At 42.6% G+C, this 20490-nt stretch overlaps 2 protein-coding genes across 5 annotated transcripts; both read right to left on the reverse strand.

Annotated features, from left to right (window-relative positions):
* Positions 1-426: 426 nt before the first annotated feature.
* LOC112254546 (microfibrillar-associated protein 2) lies at positions 427-6462 on the reverse strand. Of its 4 annotated transcripts, none has more exons than XM_024427227.2 (9): positions 6338-6462; positions 4608-4668; positions 4376-4426; positions 2333-2359; positions 2110-2193; positions 1934-1969; positions 1702-1789; positions 1532-1605; positions 427-1380 (listed from the first exon to the last, which is right to left on the reverse strand). In XM_024427227.2, the coding sequence occupies exons 2-9, from the start codon at positions 4636-4638 to the stop codon at positions 1277-1279; spliced, it is 495 nt and encodes a 164-aa protein (XP_024282995.1). In that variant the 5' UTR covers positions 4639-4668; positions 6338-6462; the 3' UTR covers positions 427-1276. The 4 variants fall into 4 exon arrangements, with proteins under 4 accessions (XP_024282995.1, XP_024282996.1, XP_024282997.1 ...); XM_024427228.2 differs by having other exon boundaries at positions 4608-4683; positions 6338-6454; XM_024427229.2 differs by lacking the exon at positions 4376-4426.
* Positions 6463-8666: 2204 nt separating this feature from the next.
* Positions 8667-18698, reverse strand: LOC112254548 (succinate dehydrogenase [ubiquinone] iron-sulfur subunit, mitochondrial). The gene is made up of 8 exons (XM_024427231.2): positions 18577-18698; positions 12005-12138; positions 10737-10822; positions 10226-10362; positions 9999-10115; positions 9763-9864; positions 9498-9620; positions 8667-9378 (listed from the first exon to the last, which is right to left on the reverse strand). Exons 1-8 carry the CDS (start codon positions 18646-18648, stop codon positions 9298-9300), a joined length of 852 nt encoding a protein of 283 aa, XP_024282999.1. The 5' UTR covers positions 18649-18698; the 3' UTR covers positions 8667-9297.
* Between the last annotated feature and the right edge of the window lie 1792 nt (positions 18699-20490).

Genomic DNA, 20490 nt, shown 5'->3' on the forward strand with positions numbered 1-20490 from the left:
ACAACTATCAGGTGGATGGGTTATCTTGGCAAAGGGGAAATGCTCAGTAACAGGGATGTAAACAAATGTGTGCCCAATTTGAGAGAAATAAGCTTTTTGTGTGTATGAACATTTTCTTGGATCTTTTATTTCAGCTCATGGGACCAACACTTTACATGTTGCGTCTTATTTTTGTTCAGTATACTTGTAACAAACTAGAAATAGCACATATCGAAGTGCATTATTGATAACTATTAGGATTATGTATAGGGTTGAATGCACATGCATCAATCATGTGGATTTGAAAATGAGGGAACAGTTGTGTATCTGGAAGATATTAATGTTTATCAAGGATCTTTGACTACAATGACAACCAGCTCAACAGGGCAGATTGATCCGTAGTGCCAACAAACAAACTCATCACAATAAAATCACTCCAAGCTGAAGTTGTAGTAAAAAAAAAACATTTATTTTCTCCTCCATTATAGTGAAAGGGTTTTACAAAGCAGTAGTACAGTAACAATTTATGAGCCGCCACTTCTTGCCTCTGATATGTGAAACTATGCACTCACTGCAAGGTCACCAGCCACCGTAGCTCTAGTCATGTGGCCGACCGTGTTACACAAAAACACTTTCAGGAGAGATCAGGCGTCAGGTCAGAATCCGTCTCTTCAAGTCTGATTGTGGATGCTCGCCACCCAGGAAGTGCAGAGGCAGTGGGATGATGATTGAGTGCTGATAATGCCTCTGTTGTTGAGGTCAGTGCACAGTGGCTGCCACTCTTGCTGTACCCTCACTACTATGACTGATTTCAACAAAGGTACAGTAAACAACAACAAACACCACACAATGATGTAGAATATAGGATACAGTAAGGCAAAAAAAAACAAGATCAAGATTGTTTTATGTGCATCTCTTGAGTGCTGATTTCAATTCCTTAGCACCAGTATGTTAGTGATTTTATAGCACCAGTTATGTTATGTTATACAGTCATCAATGTTCTGTTGAATATGAAATAATATGTTTAGACATACACACATTCTACTGATCCCACCTTGCATTATGTATAATTCTGAAAGAGAGATGAAAAAAGGGATGACGGGGAAAGTCACTAGAGAAGTAGAGAAAATAAACAAATAGAGGAGTTTTTTGGAACCAAAGATTATGTGGAATACAGTCGAAGATTAAACAGGAAAAGAGATGGGACAGAGGAAGAGAAGGGTGTAGGGGGTGGGATGTGGACCCTAAGAGATGTGGCAGTATTTGGGCTGGAGTTCTCACTGATGTGTCCATGTTCTCAACAGCCTCCACAGCTCTTCCCACAGCTGCTCCCCAGTGACCCACACTGGCCACTCACCGCCGCTACACCACAACGAGAGAACTGGTCACGGCACATGTCAGCTACAGAGAGAGAGAGAGAGAAGGGTTACAAGTTTGCTCCTGTACTGTCCGTGTCCACGTCTGAGAGTGTCCGTGTGGGTGTGTGGGTGCTTTTCTTTATTAGGGACAGTGGGTTGTGCACCATAAACCAGAAAAAGTGTAGGCTGACCACCTCTTAGCAGCTCTTCATGCGCACACACGGTCCTGACACACACCTCCTTGTTGATCACATACACCCTTCGCAAGCTGAGGAGAGAGTAACGGGGTTACAGTGTGATATTGAACACTATATAAATCCACTGTCAATACCCTCATGGTAAAAACTAAGGTGCAGTAGCATACCTGTAGAAACAGAGGCTATTCAGACACTGTTTGCATGGCTTGTGAATAGAGTAGAGTCTGGTGCAGGGGTACTGCTCTTCTCGGCAATCTACACAACACAAAACAAGTGAGCCATGCAAGAAAATACATACAACCCTATAGATATCACAATAATACTTCAACACAAAGCCAATCATTCATGAATCACTTTACACACGGGCCCTCCCTTCCCCTCTCTCCCTATGTTTCTTACCTAGGGGGCCAGGTTCTGTAGGCTCTGTCTCTGGCTCTGGAAAACAAAACAGAAACTCAACTCCCATTGAAATGGAATACTTCTGTTAATGTGACAACAGAACATGACAGTGGGTATAGATGTTGAACTGTAGATAATACATGTTGAAGAGTAGATAATGAGAGGTGGGTACGTACCAGATGGACCAGGACGTTCTGGCTCAGGGAATGGTCGAGGACCATGTAACAAGACCTGCTGCTGGACATCCGTGTCAGGATTCTCTGACAGGGAGAGAGAGTTTTCAGTACATCATCAAAGGGCAGAGAAGCTTTCTACATCAGTTTATCAAAACTACGTTTTTATCAAAACTGATGATACTACCAGAGTAATATAGGTAACAAGCTCATACAAGTATCTTACCAGGAAAATAATCAGGGTCATAGTCCTCTGTGAAGCAAAATGAACAACGGTACAGTATGAGATATGCTTTTGTTACATTGACTGGTAACATGTGAAAATCTTACAACAAACAAACAGACGGACGGACGGACGGACGGACAGACAGACAGAGACAAGCAAGCAAACCTTCATGACAGATATCTACTCAAATACAGTGGGGATTTTGACCACCTGCTTTCAAAATTGAGAGGAAATGTATAGGCGATTGTCTTTATGCATTCCTTCATATTCAAGATGTTAGCAAATGATGAAATAGTAAGTGAAATTTACAAAAGACTAGTGACATTATTTACACTACATGACCATTATTTACACTACATTTACACTACATGGCCTGCTTGTCGAACATCTCATTCCAAAATCATGGGCATTAATATAGAGTTTCCCCCCTTGGATGCAATAACAGCCTCCACTCTTCTGGGAAGGCTTTCCACTAGATGTTGGAACATTGCTGCGGGGCCTCCATTCAGCTACAAGAGCATTAGCGAGGTCGGGCACTGATGCTGGCTCGCAGTCGGCGTTCCAATTCATCCCAAAGGCTTTCGATGTGGTTGAGGTCAGAGCTCTGTGCAGGCCAGTCAAGTTCTTCCATACCGATCTCAACAAACCATTTCTGTATGGACCTCGCTTTGTGCACGGCGGCATTGAAATGCTGAAACATGAAAGAGCCTTCCCCAAACTGTTGACACAAAGTTGGGAGCACAGAATCGTCTACAATGTCAATGTATGCTGTAGCGTTAAGATTTCCCTTCAATGGAACTAAGGGGCCTAGCCTGAACCATTATTCCTTCTCCACCAAACTTTACAGTTGGCACTATGCATTGGGGCAGGTAGCGTTCTACTGGCATCCACAAAACCCAGATTTATCCGTCGGAATGCCAGATGGTGAAGCGTGATTCATCACTCCAGAGAACGCGATTCCACTGCTTCAGAGTCCAATGGCGGTGAGGTTTACACCACTCCAGCCGATGCTTAGCATTGCGCATAGTGATCTTAGGCTTGTGTGCGGCTGCTTGGCCATGAAAACCAGTTTCATGAAGCTCCTGATGAACTGTTCTTGTGCTGGCGTTGCTTCCAGTGGCAGTTTGGAACTTGGTAGTGAGTGTTGCAACCAAGGACAGATAATTTTTATGAGCTACACACTTCATCAGTCGTCGGCCCAGTTCTGTGAGCTTGTGTGGCCTACCACTTTGCGACTGAGCCGTTGTTGCTCCTAAAAGTTTCCACTACACAATAACAGCACTTACAGTTCACCAGGGAAGCTCTAGCGGGCAGAAATTTTGCAAACTGACTTGTTGGTAAGGTGGCATCCAATGACGCTGCAACGTTGAAGGTCACTGAACTCTTCAGTAAGGCCATTCTACTGCCAATGTTTGTCTATGGAGATTGCATGGCTGTATGCTCAAATGTGGACACCTGTTAGCAACAGGTGTCACTGAACCCACTCATTTGAATGGGTTTCCAAATACTTTTGTATATATAGTGTATTTATTTGTATTTTACTTATTTTATCCTCATTTTTACTAGGTAAGTTGACTGAGAACACATTCTCATTTACAGCAACAACCTGGGTAATAGTTACAGAGGAGAGGAGGGGGATGAATGAGCCAAATGGAAATGTATAAGGTTTTCTCTCTCCTCCTCACTATCAGTCTACCTCCACACAGGACCCATGGTCCAGCGTCGTCCGGGTTGGGCCGGTGTGGGCCGTCAATGTAAATAAGAATTTGTTATTAACTGACTTGCCTAATTAAATAAAGGTTACATTTAAAAATGTAATTTAAAATAGAGAGCAAACATAAGAGTCTTCCTACTGCTCTCCATGCCACACACAGGACATGACATGTTTCCACCTGCCTGGTCAAATTGAACATTTGTCATGGTTTACCCTCAGGGCAGGTAGACAAAAGATGTGAAAAAGACCAAATGTGGTGAGACAGTACTGAGTCACTGTGTGTTTGTACACATGGACAGATAGTGTAGTAATGACATGGATGAACTCACCCAGGAAAGGAAAGGGTTCTTGGTAGAGTGGGGGCTGGGCTAGCAGAAGGACTGTTGAGGCAAAGTTAGCTAAATGTTTAGGCAAAGGTGCTGGACAAGTGTTTTGTGGTGGTGCTAAGCACAATGTGAAAAACAGTATTGTGTAGAATGAGTATTAGGTTGGTCTATTGTTGTGTGTACACTACAGTAGAGTTGTGTATGTTGTGTATATTATGTAATGTGCTAGACTCACCTGGCATGGAGAGCAGTAGGAGGACTCTCATGGTCGTTTTCTGTGTGGAGGTAGACTGACACTGAGGAAGAGAGACCTTATACATTGTCAAATGAGTTACTGATTCCAAGTGATATAGAGAGATCTGTCACATAGTGTTCACGCATCATAGAAGTATTTCTATGTCACTTTTCAGAATCTTTAGCCATGAGCCTCTTGTCTTTTCCCTTCCATCTCTCCTGTCTTGCATTCTAGCCTCACCTCTTCCCTTTCCCTGGACTCACCTCCCCTCCACCTCCTCCACTCTCTCCTTCATTCTGCCCTGCCCTGGCCCCATAAAGTCAGGGGGAAAAAGGAAAACTTGGACAGAAAGAATGTGGCACGTCTGTCTTTCTTAACAATCCCTCTGTTTTTCTCCTTTTCTCTGTTCCACTGTGAAACGCTCTAAAGCAGACAGACCAGTGGCTAAATTCCAGGAAAATAACCACTGAGCCCCTCCACCATCTTCTATATCCCTCTCTCCACGTCTCTCATTTTCCCTCTGTCACCCTCTGTCATTTCCCTTAACCACTCCCCCTCACCTCTTTCTCTCTCTCTCTCTCTCTCTCTCTCTCTCTCTCTCAAGAAGAAAGCACTTTTCTTGTAGAATAAGCAAATACTCCTCTGCTTCTGCTTAACTGTACTGCACACAATCAGACAGTCCAGCTTATGTCGGTTTTGTGCACTTATCATGTGATCATCCGTATGTGTGAGTGTCATCACATATGTTTCATATTATGAGGTGTGTGGCATACATATGCATATGATTGGATGTAATGTGTGAGTGTACATGTATGTATGAAGGTATATGTCACCAAAGTGTGTGTGTGTCTGTGTGTGTGTGTTCAGACATTCCTCTTGTGCATCACAGTGGCTATTGGAAACCATATGTTTTCACAGCACACATCTGGGAGCTATTACACCCCCCTCCTCAACCCCATTTCATTTCTCCCCCTCCCCAGCCCTCCCCGACCCCCTCCCCCAAAGCATAAGGACTTGGGAACAATGCCACCATGAAAGGGGAGAGCCATGTCCCTCCTTATCTTTCCTCTCATTCCTACTAAACAGTTTGTTTGTTTTCAAGTGCTATGTAAAAATTTTAAAAGTGCATATAATTTCCCTCCATCTCTCCCCCTGGCTCTAATCCCCTCCCCTCTCCCTCTAATACTCTTTAATATCCCTCATTCATTTTCTCATTTTCCTCTGTTTTATTTATGTTGGCCAGCCCCTCTCCATTGTATTGTCATGGCCTCCAGCAATAACCCCACCCCTGGAGTGCAGATAGCCCCATCCAGTATAAACAGACGACCAATAAACAACCTCAAGTCAGTTTAGAACAATCTTCAAATAAAGTACCATTCTGAACAAATTAAATGATTGAAATACTTGTCAAATAACTACATTCCATTAGACCCAACCATGTCGTGAATTGCGTGATTTGATAAAAGTTGTAGAGGTAGGCTATAACTTCCAGTACTGATGATGGATACATACTGTATATGCATATTTCATATCGCACACCACCATGACAAATGGTTAAAAACTCCACAACTCTGTAGCCTACCTACTACTCCCTTGACCTTTGAATTCAAATAGTAAAATTAATAAAAAAATAAGCGCACATGATTACAAATACATTTATGCTGTTTTTGCAATTATTTAATATTTGGACATATTCATTTTAACAACTTGCATCAATTTGTAGCTCTTACCTCGTTATTTTTCTTTTCTCCGGCGATCCGCAAGTCTCATGCGTCCGTCTTCAGCAGTCTGACCGAGCGCCACATTGTAACGCCCCGCCTTCAAGCCCCCTCTCCCCACCTCTGTCTGTCCCATCGCCCACTCCCGCCAATCACAGTCAGGAGACCATGGCACTGACTGACTGCACATAAACCCCCTAACCTTCAGGCTGGATAAATAGGATTGAAAGCAGTAGACATGATTGATTCTAGTGGCCCATTTTGTTCTCCCTTTTCACTATGAGTGTGCATGACTCTCTACTCCAGGATTAGTCTGTGAAAGGCTGACACCTAGAGGACATGGATTGAAATTCCACACACGTATATGACACAGTGCACTAGCCTAGTGGGTCGATTTCTGCAACAACTAAAAGCGATTAAGGACGAGTGCTCCACTGTTTTGGTTCCCTGGTTACCACAGCGTAAATCGAACTGGTGTACATGTGCAGTACTGTGTGACAGCAAAGTGCTGCATCTCGCTCATCTCAATATATCTGGTGCTGCCCATGACAACGTGCAGAGAGCACCTTTAAAAAGTCCAATACAAACTTCAGGACTGACAAACAGAGCATGCAAAGTTTAATAAGCAAAGCAGGGTTTTTTTGTTGACTTGAGCTGATCTTAAAACCAATTGACATTTTAATGCTGTACATGCTTCTTCAGCACTCCACAATGAATGTGATGTTAAAAATTAATTTTAACAAAATAGTATAGGACAGACAGCACGTTTGATCACAAGCAGGCATAATAACCAGGGATACAACGGTAGGCATTAAAGCATTACATTTATTACACATTAAAACAAAGACTCCCGTTATATATATATATTTATATATACTCACAGTTGAAGTCAGAAGTTTATATACACTTAGGTTGGAGTCAATTAAACTCATTTTTCAACCCCTCCACAAATTTCTTGTTAACAAACTATAGTTCTGGCAAGTCGGTTAGGACTTTACGTTGAGCATGACACAAGTAATATTTCCAACAATTGTTTACAGACAAATTATTTCACTTAAATCACAATTCCAGTGGGTCAGAAGTTTACATACACTAAGTTGATTGTGTCTTTAAACAGCTTGGGAAATTCCAGAAAATGGTGTCATGGCTTTAGAAGCTTCTGATTGGCTAATTGACATCATTTGAGTCCATTGGAGGTGTACCTGTGGATGTATTTCAAGGCCTAACTTCAAACTCAGTGCCTCTTTGCTTGACATCATGGGAAAATCAAAAGAAACCAGCCAAGACCTCCACAAGTCTGGTTCATCCTTTGGAGCAATTTCCAAACGCCTGAAGTCACCACGTTCATCTGTACAAACAATAGTACGCAAGTATAAACACCATGGGACCACGCAGCCGTCATACCGCTCAGGAAGGAGACGCATTCTCTCTCCTAGAGATGAACATACTTTAGTATGAAAAGTGCAAATCAACCCCAGAACAACAGCAAAGGACCTTGTGAAGATGCTGGAGGAAACAGGTACAAAAGTATCTATATCCACAGTAACACGGCCTATATCGACATAACCTCAAAGGCCGCACAGTAAGGAAGAAGCCACTGCTCCAAAGCCGCATAAAAAAGACAGATTACGGTTTGCAACTGCACATGGGGACAAAGATCGTACTTTTTGGACAAATGCCCTCTGGTCTGATGAAACAAAAATTGTACTGTTTGGCCATAATGACCATAGTTATGTTTGGAGTAAAAATGGGGAGGCTTGCAAGCTGGAGAACACCATCCCAACCGTGAAGCACGGGGGTGGCAGCATCATGTTGTGGGGGTGCTTTGCTGCAGGAGGGACTGGTGCACTTCACAAAATAGATGGCATCATGAGGTAGGAAAGTTATGTGGATATACTGAAGCAATATCTCAAGACATCAGTCAATAAGTTAAAGCTTGGTCCCAAATGGACAATGACCCAAAGCATACTTCCAAAGTTGTGGCAAAATGGCTTCAGGACAACAAAGTAAAGGTATTGGAGTGGCCATCACAAAGCCCTGACCTCAATCCTATAGACAATTTGTGGGCAAAATTGAAAAAGTGTGTGCGAGCAAGGAGGCCTTCAAACCTGACTCCTTTACACCAGCTCTGTCAGGAGGAATGGGCCAAAATTCACCCAACGTATTGTGGGAAGCTTGATGAAGGCTACTTAAAACGTTTGACCCAAATGAAACAATTTAAAGGCAATGCTACCAAATACTAATTGAGTGTATGTAAACTTCTGACCCACTGGGAATGTGATGAAAGAAATAAAAGCTTAAATAAATCACTACCATTATTCTAACATTTCACATTCTTAAAATAAAGTGGTGATCCTAACTGAACCAAAGACAGGGAATTTTTACTAGGATTAAATGTCAGGAATTGTGAAAACGGAGTTTAAATGTATAAGGTGTATTAACTTCCGACTTCAACTGTATATAGTTATGATGGATGAGCAACAGATATTTCTTGTCTGTGAATCCATCACCCTCTGAACTCAAACCCACCCACACCAGACCAAACAATGGGAATGAACCATCATTCTAGTGAAGTTAGCAGGTCATGTCTCACATCTCTCCCAACTGTTCCCTTGGAGTCCAATTTTTTTATTTTTTTTATTATACCTTTATTTAACTAGGTCAGTTCAGAACAAATTCTTATTTTCAATGACAGTGAGTTAACTGTCTTGTTCAGGGGCAGAACAGAATTGTACCTTGTCAGCGCTGGGATTTGAACTTGCAACCTTTCGGTTACTAGCCCAACACCTCACTAGTCTACCCTGCTGCCCCAGACCTACTGTTGGATGATCGACTCGAGAGATGTAGTGCTGGAGTGTGGAGTTGGTGAAGTTCACAAGTGTGCAGGCCCAGTAGACCTCACTGGTAGGGCATCTTAATTGTAGATTAATGTAAAGGGAGGGTCGGGGGGTCAAGGGTCATGACCCCAGAGTTCAAGCAACAGCTGATTTCTTCTCCTTGTAAGTGGCCATCATCTTCTTAATCTCTGCAATCGCCTTCCCTGGGTTCAGGCCCTGTAAGTGTAAGAGAGAGGTGATGAATTTGACAATAATGAGAAAGTAGAAGTGAGTGCTAGTGAGCAGTGAAGTTTACCCTTTGAAGGGAGGAGTAATGTTTATTAGACCGAGGTTACCTTGGGGCAGGTTTTAGTGCAGTTCATGATGGTGTGACAGCGGTAGAGAGAGAAAGGATCCTGCAGCTTGGAGAGACGCTCCTCTGTGAACTCGTCTCTTGAGTCGATCATCCAACGGTAGGCCTGGAGAAGGACAGCCATGTGAGCTCACAAACAGTCCAAGGTGCATACGCACATTCACTCATCAGTGTCCCGTTGATCAAAATACAACAACTCTGAATCAAACTAGTCAGACTAGTCTAAACTCATACACAAAAGCACAGACCTGCATAAGGACAGCAGGTCCCAGGTACTTGTCTCCATTCCACCAGTAGCTGGGGCAGCTGGTGCTGCAGCACGCACACAGAATACATTCATACAGCCCGTCCTGACAGGGAGAGACAGGACAGTAAAAAAAGAGAGCACAGAAGACATTTTGACAAAATGGACACAGTTGCAGCACTCTGTTCAACCATCTAAATTCTGCTCATTGTCAATGAACCAGAAGTAATTTGGGTGTACCAGTTTTTGTCTGTCCTCCACAGTCTGATGGTACTGTTCCTTTCCCTCATTTGTCTCATCCTTCTTCTTCAGGTAGGGCTCGATTGACTTGTACTGAGCATAGAAATTACTCATGTCCTGCAACCAAAAGAACGCCATCACAAACTCACTGCAACTTTAATGTGGGATTGACAATTAAAATAATATAGCCAGTGTGTGACAAGCTTGTATGGAATGATGATACTCACAGGGACCAGATCTTTGACCACATACATGTGTGGCAGAGGGTAGATCTTGGTAGCCTTGCTGGTGTTGGTGTCAATCTTGTTCAGACAGGCCAGTGTGTTGCCTCCATTGATGTTCATTGCACAGGATCCACAGATACCTGCACCATAGCAAACACATACAAACACTGCCTTACTCACATTATATGAAGTTGCAAAAGGAACGGATCCGTGTTATTTTTCCTTGACAGGGGCATGTCCATTGGAGGATAGTCAGTCACTAGAATAAACCTGATCTGGTATCACCCCTGGACAACCTGTTCTAAGAATTCCATCCTGGACACACTTTCCAACCTTGACGACATCTAAATCCCTAACGTAACAAAAACACAGTAAACCAACATTTAAGAACACTAATCCCAGCTCTTCTCTCACTCCCCAAAGAACATTAGTGATTCACCACTAGAATCATCTCAACCATTTCCTCTATTCATCAGTATCCCCAAAATAACCCTACTTCCCTCCACACACTGACCCTCTCTGCAGGAGCGACGGAAGGTCAGAGTGCCGTCCATCTCATTCTTTATCTTGATGAGGGCGTCCAATACCATGGGGCCACAGCTGTGGAAAGGAGGGAAGCAGACAGTCCACTTATTGTTAAGAACCTCATCTGTACACTGAAGATGTATGAGAACAGGATTGACACCTATATACTGAACAAAAATAGACCCACCCACTGGGGAGCAAGGCCCAGCCAACCAGAATTTGTTTTTCCCCACAAAATGCCTTTATTACAGACAGAAATACAGCTAAGCACCCCCTCAGACGATCCCACAGGTGAAGAAGTCGGAAGTGGAGGTCATGGTTACACGTGGTTTGCGGTTGTGAGACCGGTTAGATGGACTGCCAAATTCTCTAAAACAACGTTGGAGGCGGCTTATGGTATAGAAATGAAGATTCAATTATCTGGCAACAGCTCTGGTGGAAATCCCTCCAGATGGCATGCCAATTGCACACTTACTCAAAACTTGAGATATCTGTGGTATTGTGTTGTGTGACAAAACTGCACATTTTAGAATGGCCTTTTATTGTCCGCAGCACAAAGTTAACCTGTGTAATGATCATGCTGTTTAATCAGCTTCTTGATATGCCACACCTGATTATCTTGGCAAATGCTCACTATCAGGGATATAAACAAATTAGTGCAAAAACATTTTGAGAAATAAGCTTTTTGTGCAGATGGACAATTTCTTGGATCTTTTATTTCAGCTTATGAAACATGGGACAAAGACTTTACATGTTGCGTTTATATTTTTTGTTCAGTATACTATACAAATGCTATGATAGTACTCCAGGGTATTTTTGTCACAATGCCTCATTGACAGAACTGAGCCAACAGGATTGGACAGATGGAGAAAGAACAGGAAGAGGACTGGGTACCTGTCCAGAGTATCTGGGTTATCCTCCTTAATTCCATATGAAGGGTGCTTATGATTCCCTCTCGAACAAATCCAAATATTTGTCACATGCGCCGAATGCAACAGGTGTGTACTTTGTATACTTTTATACCTTGAAATGCTTACTTACAAGCCCTTCCCCAACAACACTCAGTAAAAAAAATAATAATAATAGGAAATAGCACAGTACCTTAACAATAATGAGTCTATATACAACGAGTACTCCATCACCAGCAAACACAAGGGGAGGTCTGTACTAACAAGATCTGAAACTGTGATAAATTACAAAGTGCCTGTTCCAATAACCTAATGGAAGTGTTCAACTGATAAGGCGGGCTGTACTCACGTGTTGAGATCAATCTCAAAGGTCTGCATGCGGGGCTTATCCCCCACCGTGTCTGGGTCCCAGCGGTACACCTGGAACTTCTTGACTCTGGGCTGGGGTGCTGTGGCCGCCGCTGTCTGGGAGTACCGAACCGCCTGAAGTAACAGAGGAGAGAGAATGAGGAGAGCTCAGCCTGTCTGTCATGAACCACATTACAAGCTGTGGGATTGAACAGCTTCTTCATGACTGACGACTCAATGCTCCTGGTAGAAGAATGTGTATTGGCAGTGTCGAGTGTATACACAACATTAAGAACACCTGCTCGACCAGGAGAAAGCTATGATCCTTTATTGATGTCACTTGTTAAATCCACTTCAATCAGTGTAGATGAAGGAGAGGAAACAGATTCAAGAAGGATTTTTAAGCCTTGAGACATGTGTATATGTGCCATTCAGAGGATGAATGGGCAAGACAAAAAAGTTAAGTGTCTTTGAACAGGGTATGGTAGTAGGCGCCAGGCGCACCAGTTTGTGTCGAGAGCTGCAACCTGCTGGATTTTAATGCTCAACAAATCCTTCTTTAACCTCTCTCCTCCCCTTCATCTACACTGATTGACGTGGCACTAACAAATGATCCCTTATTGATGTCACAAATTCCACCTGGTCTGTCATGGAAAGAGCAGGTGTTCTTAATGTTCTGTATACTCTGGTCATATACAAATATAAACAGGGTTTTAAATTATTATGTTTAGTTAAATATATCTGTTTGGGCTTCTTGCAGTCTACAAATGATTTGAAATTATGTTCCGGCCCCCTGATTATACGCTAAAGAAAAGATCTTCAGCCCATGGCTAAATCTAGTTGATGATCCCTGGTATATAACACATATGTTTTGAAATACCCATGGCTTGTTTCTCAATACAGTTTATATATACACTGCTCAAAAAAACAAAGGGAACACTAAAATAACACATGCTAGATCTGAATGAATGACATTTTCTTATTAAATATTTTTCTTTACATAGTTGAATGTGCTGACAACAAAAATCACGTAAAAACTATCAATGGAAATCAAATTTATCAACCCATGGAGGTCTGGATTTGGAGTCACACTCAAAATTAAAGTGGAAAACCACACTACAGGCTGATCCAACTTTGATGTAATGTCCTTAAAACAAGACAAAATGAGGTTCAGTATTGTGTGTGTGGCCTCCACGTGCCTGTATGACCTCCCTACAACGCCTGGGCATGCTTCTGATGAGGTGGTGGATGGTCTCCTGAGGGATCTCCTCCCAGACCTGGACTAAAGCATCTGCCAACTCCTGGACAGTCTGTGGTGCAACGTTGGTGGATGGAGCGAGACATGATGTCCCAGATGTGCTCAATTGGATTCAGGTCTGGGAACGGGCGGGCCAGTCCATAGCATCAATGCCTTCCTCTTGCAGGAACTGCTGACACACTCCAGCCACATGAGGTCTAGCATTGTCTTGCATTAGGAGGAACCCAGGGCCAACCGCACCAGCATATGGTCTCACAAGGGGTCTGAGGATCTCATCTCGGTACCTAATGGCAGTCAGGCTACCTCTGGCGAGCACATGGAGCTGTGCGGCCCCCCAAAGAAATGCCACCCCACACCATGACTGACCCACCGCCAAGCCGGTCATGCTGGAGGATGTTGCAGGCAGCAGAACGTTCTCCACGGCGTCTCCAGACTCTGTCACATCTGTCACATGTGCTCAGTGTGAACCTGCTTTCATCTGTGAAGAGCACAGGGCGCCAGTGGCGAATTTGCCAATCTTGGTGTTGTCTGGCAAATGCCAAACGTCCTGCACGGTGTTGGGCTGTAAGCACAACCCCCACCTGTGGAGGTTGGGCCCTCATGGAGTCTGTTTCTGACCGTTTGAGCACATGCACATTTGTGGCCTGCTGGAGGTCATTTTGCAAGGCTCTGGCAGTGCTCCTCCTTGCACAAAGGCGGAGGTAGCGGTCCTGCTGCTGGGTTGTTGCCCTCCTAGGGCCTCCTCCACGTCTCCTAATGTACTGGCCTGTCTCTTGGTAGCGCCTCCATGCTCTGGACACTACGCTAACAGACACAGCAAACCTTCTTGCCACAGCTCGTATTGATGTGCCATCCTGGATGAGCTGCACTACCTGAGCCACTTGTGTGTGTTGTAGACTCCGTCTCATGCTACCACTAGAGTGAAAGCACCGCCAGCATTCAAAAGTGACCAAAACATCAGCCAGGAAGCATAGGAACTGAGAAGTGGTCTGTGGTCACCACCTGCAGAACCACTCCTTTATTGGGGGTGTCTTGCTAATTGCCTATAATTTCCACCTGTTGTCTATTCCATTTGCACAACAGCATGTGAATTGATTGTCAATCAGTGTTGCTTCCTAAGTGGACAGTTTGATTTCACAGAAGTGTGATTGACTTGGAGTTACATTGTGTTGTTTAAGTGTTCCCTTTATTTTTTGAGCAGTGTATATATATTTAAATTGCTTCATGACGATCCACTCGAGCAGCACAAGAGGTGATCAAGTTACACTTGAAGTTCACTACTGTTTGAGAGGTAAATATCTTATCACTGTAAATGTCACTCAGTGTTGACCCATCATTCAGGGCTTTTTGTCCCCCACATTTAAAACTTTTTAGGGGGGGGGGCTTACCTGTTTTGCATGTTATTTTGGCATTAAAACATGTCACATATCAGTGTGCAAACAATGTAATTATAGCTATATGAGCGGTGCTCATCGGCCACAAACATTAGACAAGTTGGAAATTGCAAATTCAATAATGAGTGGTTTGGAAGGAATCAGTGACAGTGGCTAACTGCAAGCATTGCAAAGCAATCACTAGCCTGCTTATTCAGTGGAGTGGCTGTGTGGTCCCAAATCTGGGATAAAGGGGCTCTTTTCCAAGTTTAAAATGATAAACATTCAACATTGGCCATGCTGTTAATGAAGCATGATTTGTGCCGCTTTAGTGAGTTGAAGACAACTGGGAAGTCAGGAATAAACAAGCTCCAAATGGGAAAATACGTTTGGAACTGTCATCCAACTCGGAATTGTAAATCCATCCTTTCTAGAGCAACGACCTGAAGATCAATGACGTCATCATGATTCAACCCACCCCGAGTTCCCAGTTGTTTTGAAAGCACCATAAATCCAGAGAATGCCAGACTTTCATGACAACATTTGCCCACCAAGGACCACCACACCCCCTTCCTGTTCAAGTGAGCACAGGACAACAAAGGTGATTGCAAAAATGTATTGCATGCTGCTGCACAAATTATGTAATATGCTATGGAAATATTTATACTGTAGATAAGAAATAATACTAAGTGTATGTTGTGTAGTAAGATGTTAGTAGTCCATGTGACTCACCCTAATAATTTGGTATATTAACCCCTCTTAATTTCACCTATTGTACTGACTTGGTGCTGCACATGTAGCCTATAACCTGTTTTAGAGAAATGTAATAATCGAATATTGTGAGAGCTTTCATTGTCTGCTTATATGCCCCCTTTAATTTATCCTACGGTTCTAACTTGATGTACAGGGAGAACACTAAGAACGGCCTATGTTCTGAATTATGTTGCTGTTCATTTCAAAAGTGCTAAACAGATAGTTATGTTGACTACATCCGTCCTGGCTCGCTCATTAATGTCTTAATCGAAATTACAGATTGCCTCTTATCCGTTCGTTGTCCCCTTATGCCATAGTTTGTACATCTCAATTGTCACTAGAAACCACATTTGTTTAATATCAGCTATGTTTTTTTAAAGGCAGTAATTGAGACTGAATGAATTGTTTCGCTGCCAGACAAGGCTCCGCTGATAACCAGGTGTAGCAGTGGTAAGATGTTGGGACTGTTGTTGGGACAGCTTTATATAGGCCCTAACAGTTTGTGGGCACCGTTTGTCACCGCTATAGGGAAATTAATGTATTGTGTTTTGTAGTGGTTTTGCTGGCATGCATCCCACTTTCTATTTTTTTTGCCCCGCCAAGATTGAAATGCTAAAATCACCACTGGTTTCACTAAGGTCAAATCATTTCGCTCAAGCACAGGGCTCCAGCTATGCATTTGGTTTGCTAACTTGCTCACCAAGTGTCTAGCTTGCAAGATCAAGCTTCTTGGTTACAGCAGAAACAATCAATCCCCTCCCGAGTCATAGATCAAGATCCCTGTTGTCTAATACTTGTTTTGTGCGTGCAGCAAACTGCGACCTCTGCCAAGTGAGCCGTTGTTTGATAAACGGAGAAGGAGCAACCTTGTCATAGCATGGGACATTTTTTTCATTTTGGCAGGGGAAACAGAGTGACATTTTTAAAATAAAATCTATGGATTCCAACTCTATAACAAATCAGGATAAACACAGGTACAAAGTAAGCATTAGATAATTGACATTTATAGAAGTATCTAGTGGTAGTGCATTTTTGAAGTCACTAATTTCATACACCATTGGAAAACAGTGGATTACGTTGCACAATTTGACAGAGGTCACATAGCATTACGTTTTTATAAAAACGTAATTTGGCCTGTACTGAAGAGCTCAATAACTTTCAACATTGCACCTTTCCAACAAGTCAGTTCGTAAAATGTCTGCCCTGGTCAACTGTAAGTGTGGTTATTGTGTAGTGGAAACCTCTAGGAGCAACAACGGCTCAGCCGTGACGTGGTAGGCCACACAAGCTCACAGAACAGTTCCTCTGGGTACCAGCTCATGTGGGAGTAGAGGGAAATGAGGAGATGGATGTTAACACCAAGCAGACTCACTAAACATCCTAAAGTTGAGATGGAATTGTCAATCAGTAAAGCAGAAGCCAAGGGGTTAATAAGAACAATGGTTAAAAACAAATGAAAAGATTTGTGGAACAGGGAGGGAAAGGGAAGACACCAGCATAAGATGCAGGGAGGTCCTCAGGTCGAGGTGAGAAGGGAGGAAGGGGTCATCACAAGGCTGAGATTGGGACACACAAGGCTGAGATTGGGACACACAGGCTGAGATTGGGACACACAAGGCTCAAAAGTACATTGAAATTGGTAGGAAAACATCTGACTGGGAAGTGTGATTGTCAGGAAGAGATGGAGACAGTGGAACACATATTTTAGTGCCAGCAATATGGGAGGGAAAGAGATTGTTATTCGATTTAAGGAGTAATGGGGTTGAAGAACCAATATTAAGTTAACTGCTGGGGTTCATCTTCAGGGGATGTAGTATTTAATTATGCATTTTGTTTCCTTAGACTTAGAGAATAATGGGTAGGATTCAGACCTTCCCTCAGTTCTGTCTCTGGTCCACACTCCAGTCCAGTTGGAGGCGGTAATGCACCTTAAAGTTGGTTGCCAACCTCCATATAAATTCCACAGAAGAAGCCAAAACAGCCAAATACTCAATTTAAATGTGAATCGATTCTCATTTGCTGTAATATTACGGTTCTAGAAACATAAATCCCTCTACTTTAATATCACAAATAAGTTTACAAATTGAAAACATACAAGTACTGTACACTAACAGTTGCAACCACAGTATTTTTCAGTGACAACACGATATTGGCATACCTTCCATTTACGCACAAGTGTTAATGTAACGGATGTGAAATGGCTAGCTAGTTAGCGGTGGTGCACGCTAATAGCGTTTCAATCCGTGACGTCACTTGCTCTGAGACCTTGAAGTAGTGGTTCCCCTTGCTCTGCAGAGGCCGTGGCTTTTGTAGAGCGATGGGTAAACTGTTGTTGACGTGTGCAGAGGGTCCCTGGTTCGCGCCCGGGTCGGGGCGAGGGGACGTACTAAAGTTATACTGTTACATTAGGAGACACAAATAGCTTATTAAGCACAGGTAGTCTGTTTTCCGTAAACAAGCGCTGTAACATGGAAATACATGGAAATATGGCCATGTGGGAACCCTAACACTATAGAAAGGTATTTCTCACCGTTATGAAAGATACATTCCTTATAATTCCAAAACCATAAGGAAAGCGATGGGTGTTCATGTTTAGAGTAAGCGTCAGGGCTCTTAACAAAATATCCAAGATCAGAAGATATTATCGTCAAAAGAGACACAGATGTGCCAAATATTTTACCGGATGTATAAATGTAAAACATCCGGTTAGCGTTCACACTCACTACCAATATGGTGATGAGAGGAAACGAAGTGGGATAAATGGAGTGAGATGGATTTTAACCAACATTCTGCTGATCTACACACTGTTCTGCTTCCAAAACTGTCATCTGTAACAAACAGTGGTCTGCATTTTGTAGACTTTGACCTTTGCCAAAGTTCCACAAAATTGCGTTGTTTAGAAGTAGTGCAAGGGCGAATTGAGTTATTGCACACGGGCACATAATTCCCTAAATGAAATATGCTTGAACGCGCCAATAGGATTTTATTACTTCGTGCTTGGCTCTGCCCACCTCCTTGATTGTTCTGCCCACTGTGATTAATTTGTTCCCATTGGAAACAACAGGCTCTGGTCGATCTTGGGTTAGTTATACAAATCTTTGCTAAAGCCATTAGTGTCTATGGGTATTCTAGCTGACAAGCAAGCGCACGTCAATCGTTCAAATGGACACAGTCTTAACACAGCCTTACCACCATTCCAGTGGAAGAACGGAATGCCACCGTACTACAGCGACCCAAAGACGATAGACAAACGACCGACATCTTGCGCAATCTGTGTTTCTCTGGTATCTGCTGTCCCTGAATGCACTGCGGTATTTCCTTTAATAAAAACTGATCTGTGATCAGTGTTAAACGTCTTTGGTTTTACGAAACTATGCAGATTTGCGAAAATTATATTGTCACTATATGATTGATTTGCAGATTAGATCATTTGCGCAACGCTCGGTACAAAGAGGCTATCTGCATTTTAAACCCTCTTCCAATATACAGATGTCACAAATGATTGTCTGTTTAAATAAATGTACATGCACATACTATGCACATGATATTCCACATGTACAGTGTATGTAAAACAGTAAACTAAGAGTTTTACTTGATGTTTTGCTAAAATAAATGTGGGACCACTACGCGCGTGCGTAGTCAATGAAGTTAACGGCAGATACTCTTTGAGATCAACATTACAGCATTATTAAAATCATATAATCCAGTGAGGTTGGCAAAGGGGAAAACGACAGGATTGTAGCAAAAATCGTTAAAGGTGGTGTTTAAAAAAAAACTTTATCTTGTTGCATCCGCAATCGTGGGTCTGATAGATAATAGAAGGTACAAAAAGTTCTCAGTAATGCACGGGTAAATTAGCACTGTAGCCATTTAGCTAGCTATTCTATTTAAATGACATTACAGAATTTACTTTGTATGCAACATTTACTCAACGTAGTGACAGTTTCACACTACAGGTAACTCATCAATTAATGTTATGGTTAGTTATGAAGCTTGCTAAAATGGCTACCTAACTAGTTACAGACGAAGCATTTTGGGCCGGAATATAATTACAAATCATTTGTAGACAGCAAATTGACCACAAGAAGCCCAAAGAGATATAATATTTTACTAAAACATCATTTCAAATCTAGTTTACATTTGTATATGATCACATATACACTAGTATGTGGACACCGGGTCATTAAAGATCTCATTTCAAAATCATGGGCATTCATATGGAGTTGGTCCCCCCCCTTTGCTGCTATGAAAACCTCCACCTTTCTGGGAAGGCTTTCCACTAGATTTTGGAAGATTGCTACTGGGACTTGCTTCCATTCAGCCACGAGCATTAGTGAGGTCAGGCACAGATTTTGGACGATTAGGCCTGGCTCGCAGTCTGAGCTTGTGTGGCCTACTACTTGCTCCTAGACGTTTCCATTTCACAATAACAGCACTTACATTTGACCAGTGCAGCTCTAACAGGGCAGACATTTGTTGGAAAGGTGACATCCTAAGACGGTGCGACGTTGAAAGTTACTGAGCTCTTTAGTGCGGGCCATTCTACTGTCAATGTTTGTCTATGGAGATTGAATGGCTGTGTGCTCAATGTAATACACCTATCAGCAATGGGTGTGGCTGAAATAGCACAATCCACTAATTTAAAGGGGTGTCCACATACTTTTGTCCAGTTAGTGCATCTCATGTATAGTTGTGCATGCATGGGAATACTTTGGAACAGATTTCAAAAATGTAAATCACTTGGAGCTGAATAGCTGGTATTTTTTACAGTCTTTCATGTCCAACTAAAAAATTAAATAAAAGTTGGGGGACCAAATAAAATCTCCCACGGGTCACCAGTTGGAGAACCCTGGCCTACAATATGTCTTAACCTATTTACACACTATCTCTCCGTTCCAGCTCATGATAATTCAGTACACCTCTGTAAGGCATTTTTGTTCCCAAGGTTTGATTTACAATGTTGCTCCAGCTCACAACCATATGAAATCAGAGCACAGCAGACACTTATCGTAGAACAGAAAAACCTTAGCTGGAGGGGATTCACTGAAAATGTTTAATATTATTAACAAATATGGATGAATGGTACAGAGTGAATGTTGTCAC

The sequence above is a fragment of the Oncorhynchus tshawytscha genome, linkage group LG07 (genome assembly GCF_018296145.1).
Source record: "Oncorhynchus tshawytscha isolate Ot180627B linkage group LG07, Otsh_v2.0, whole genome shotgun sequence".
Taxonomy (NCBI): domain Eukaryota; kingdom Metazoa; phylum Chordata; class Actinopteri; order Salmoniformes; family Salmonidae; genus Oncorhynchus; species Oncorhynchus tshawytscha.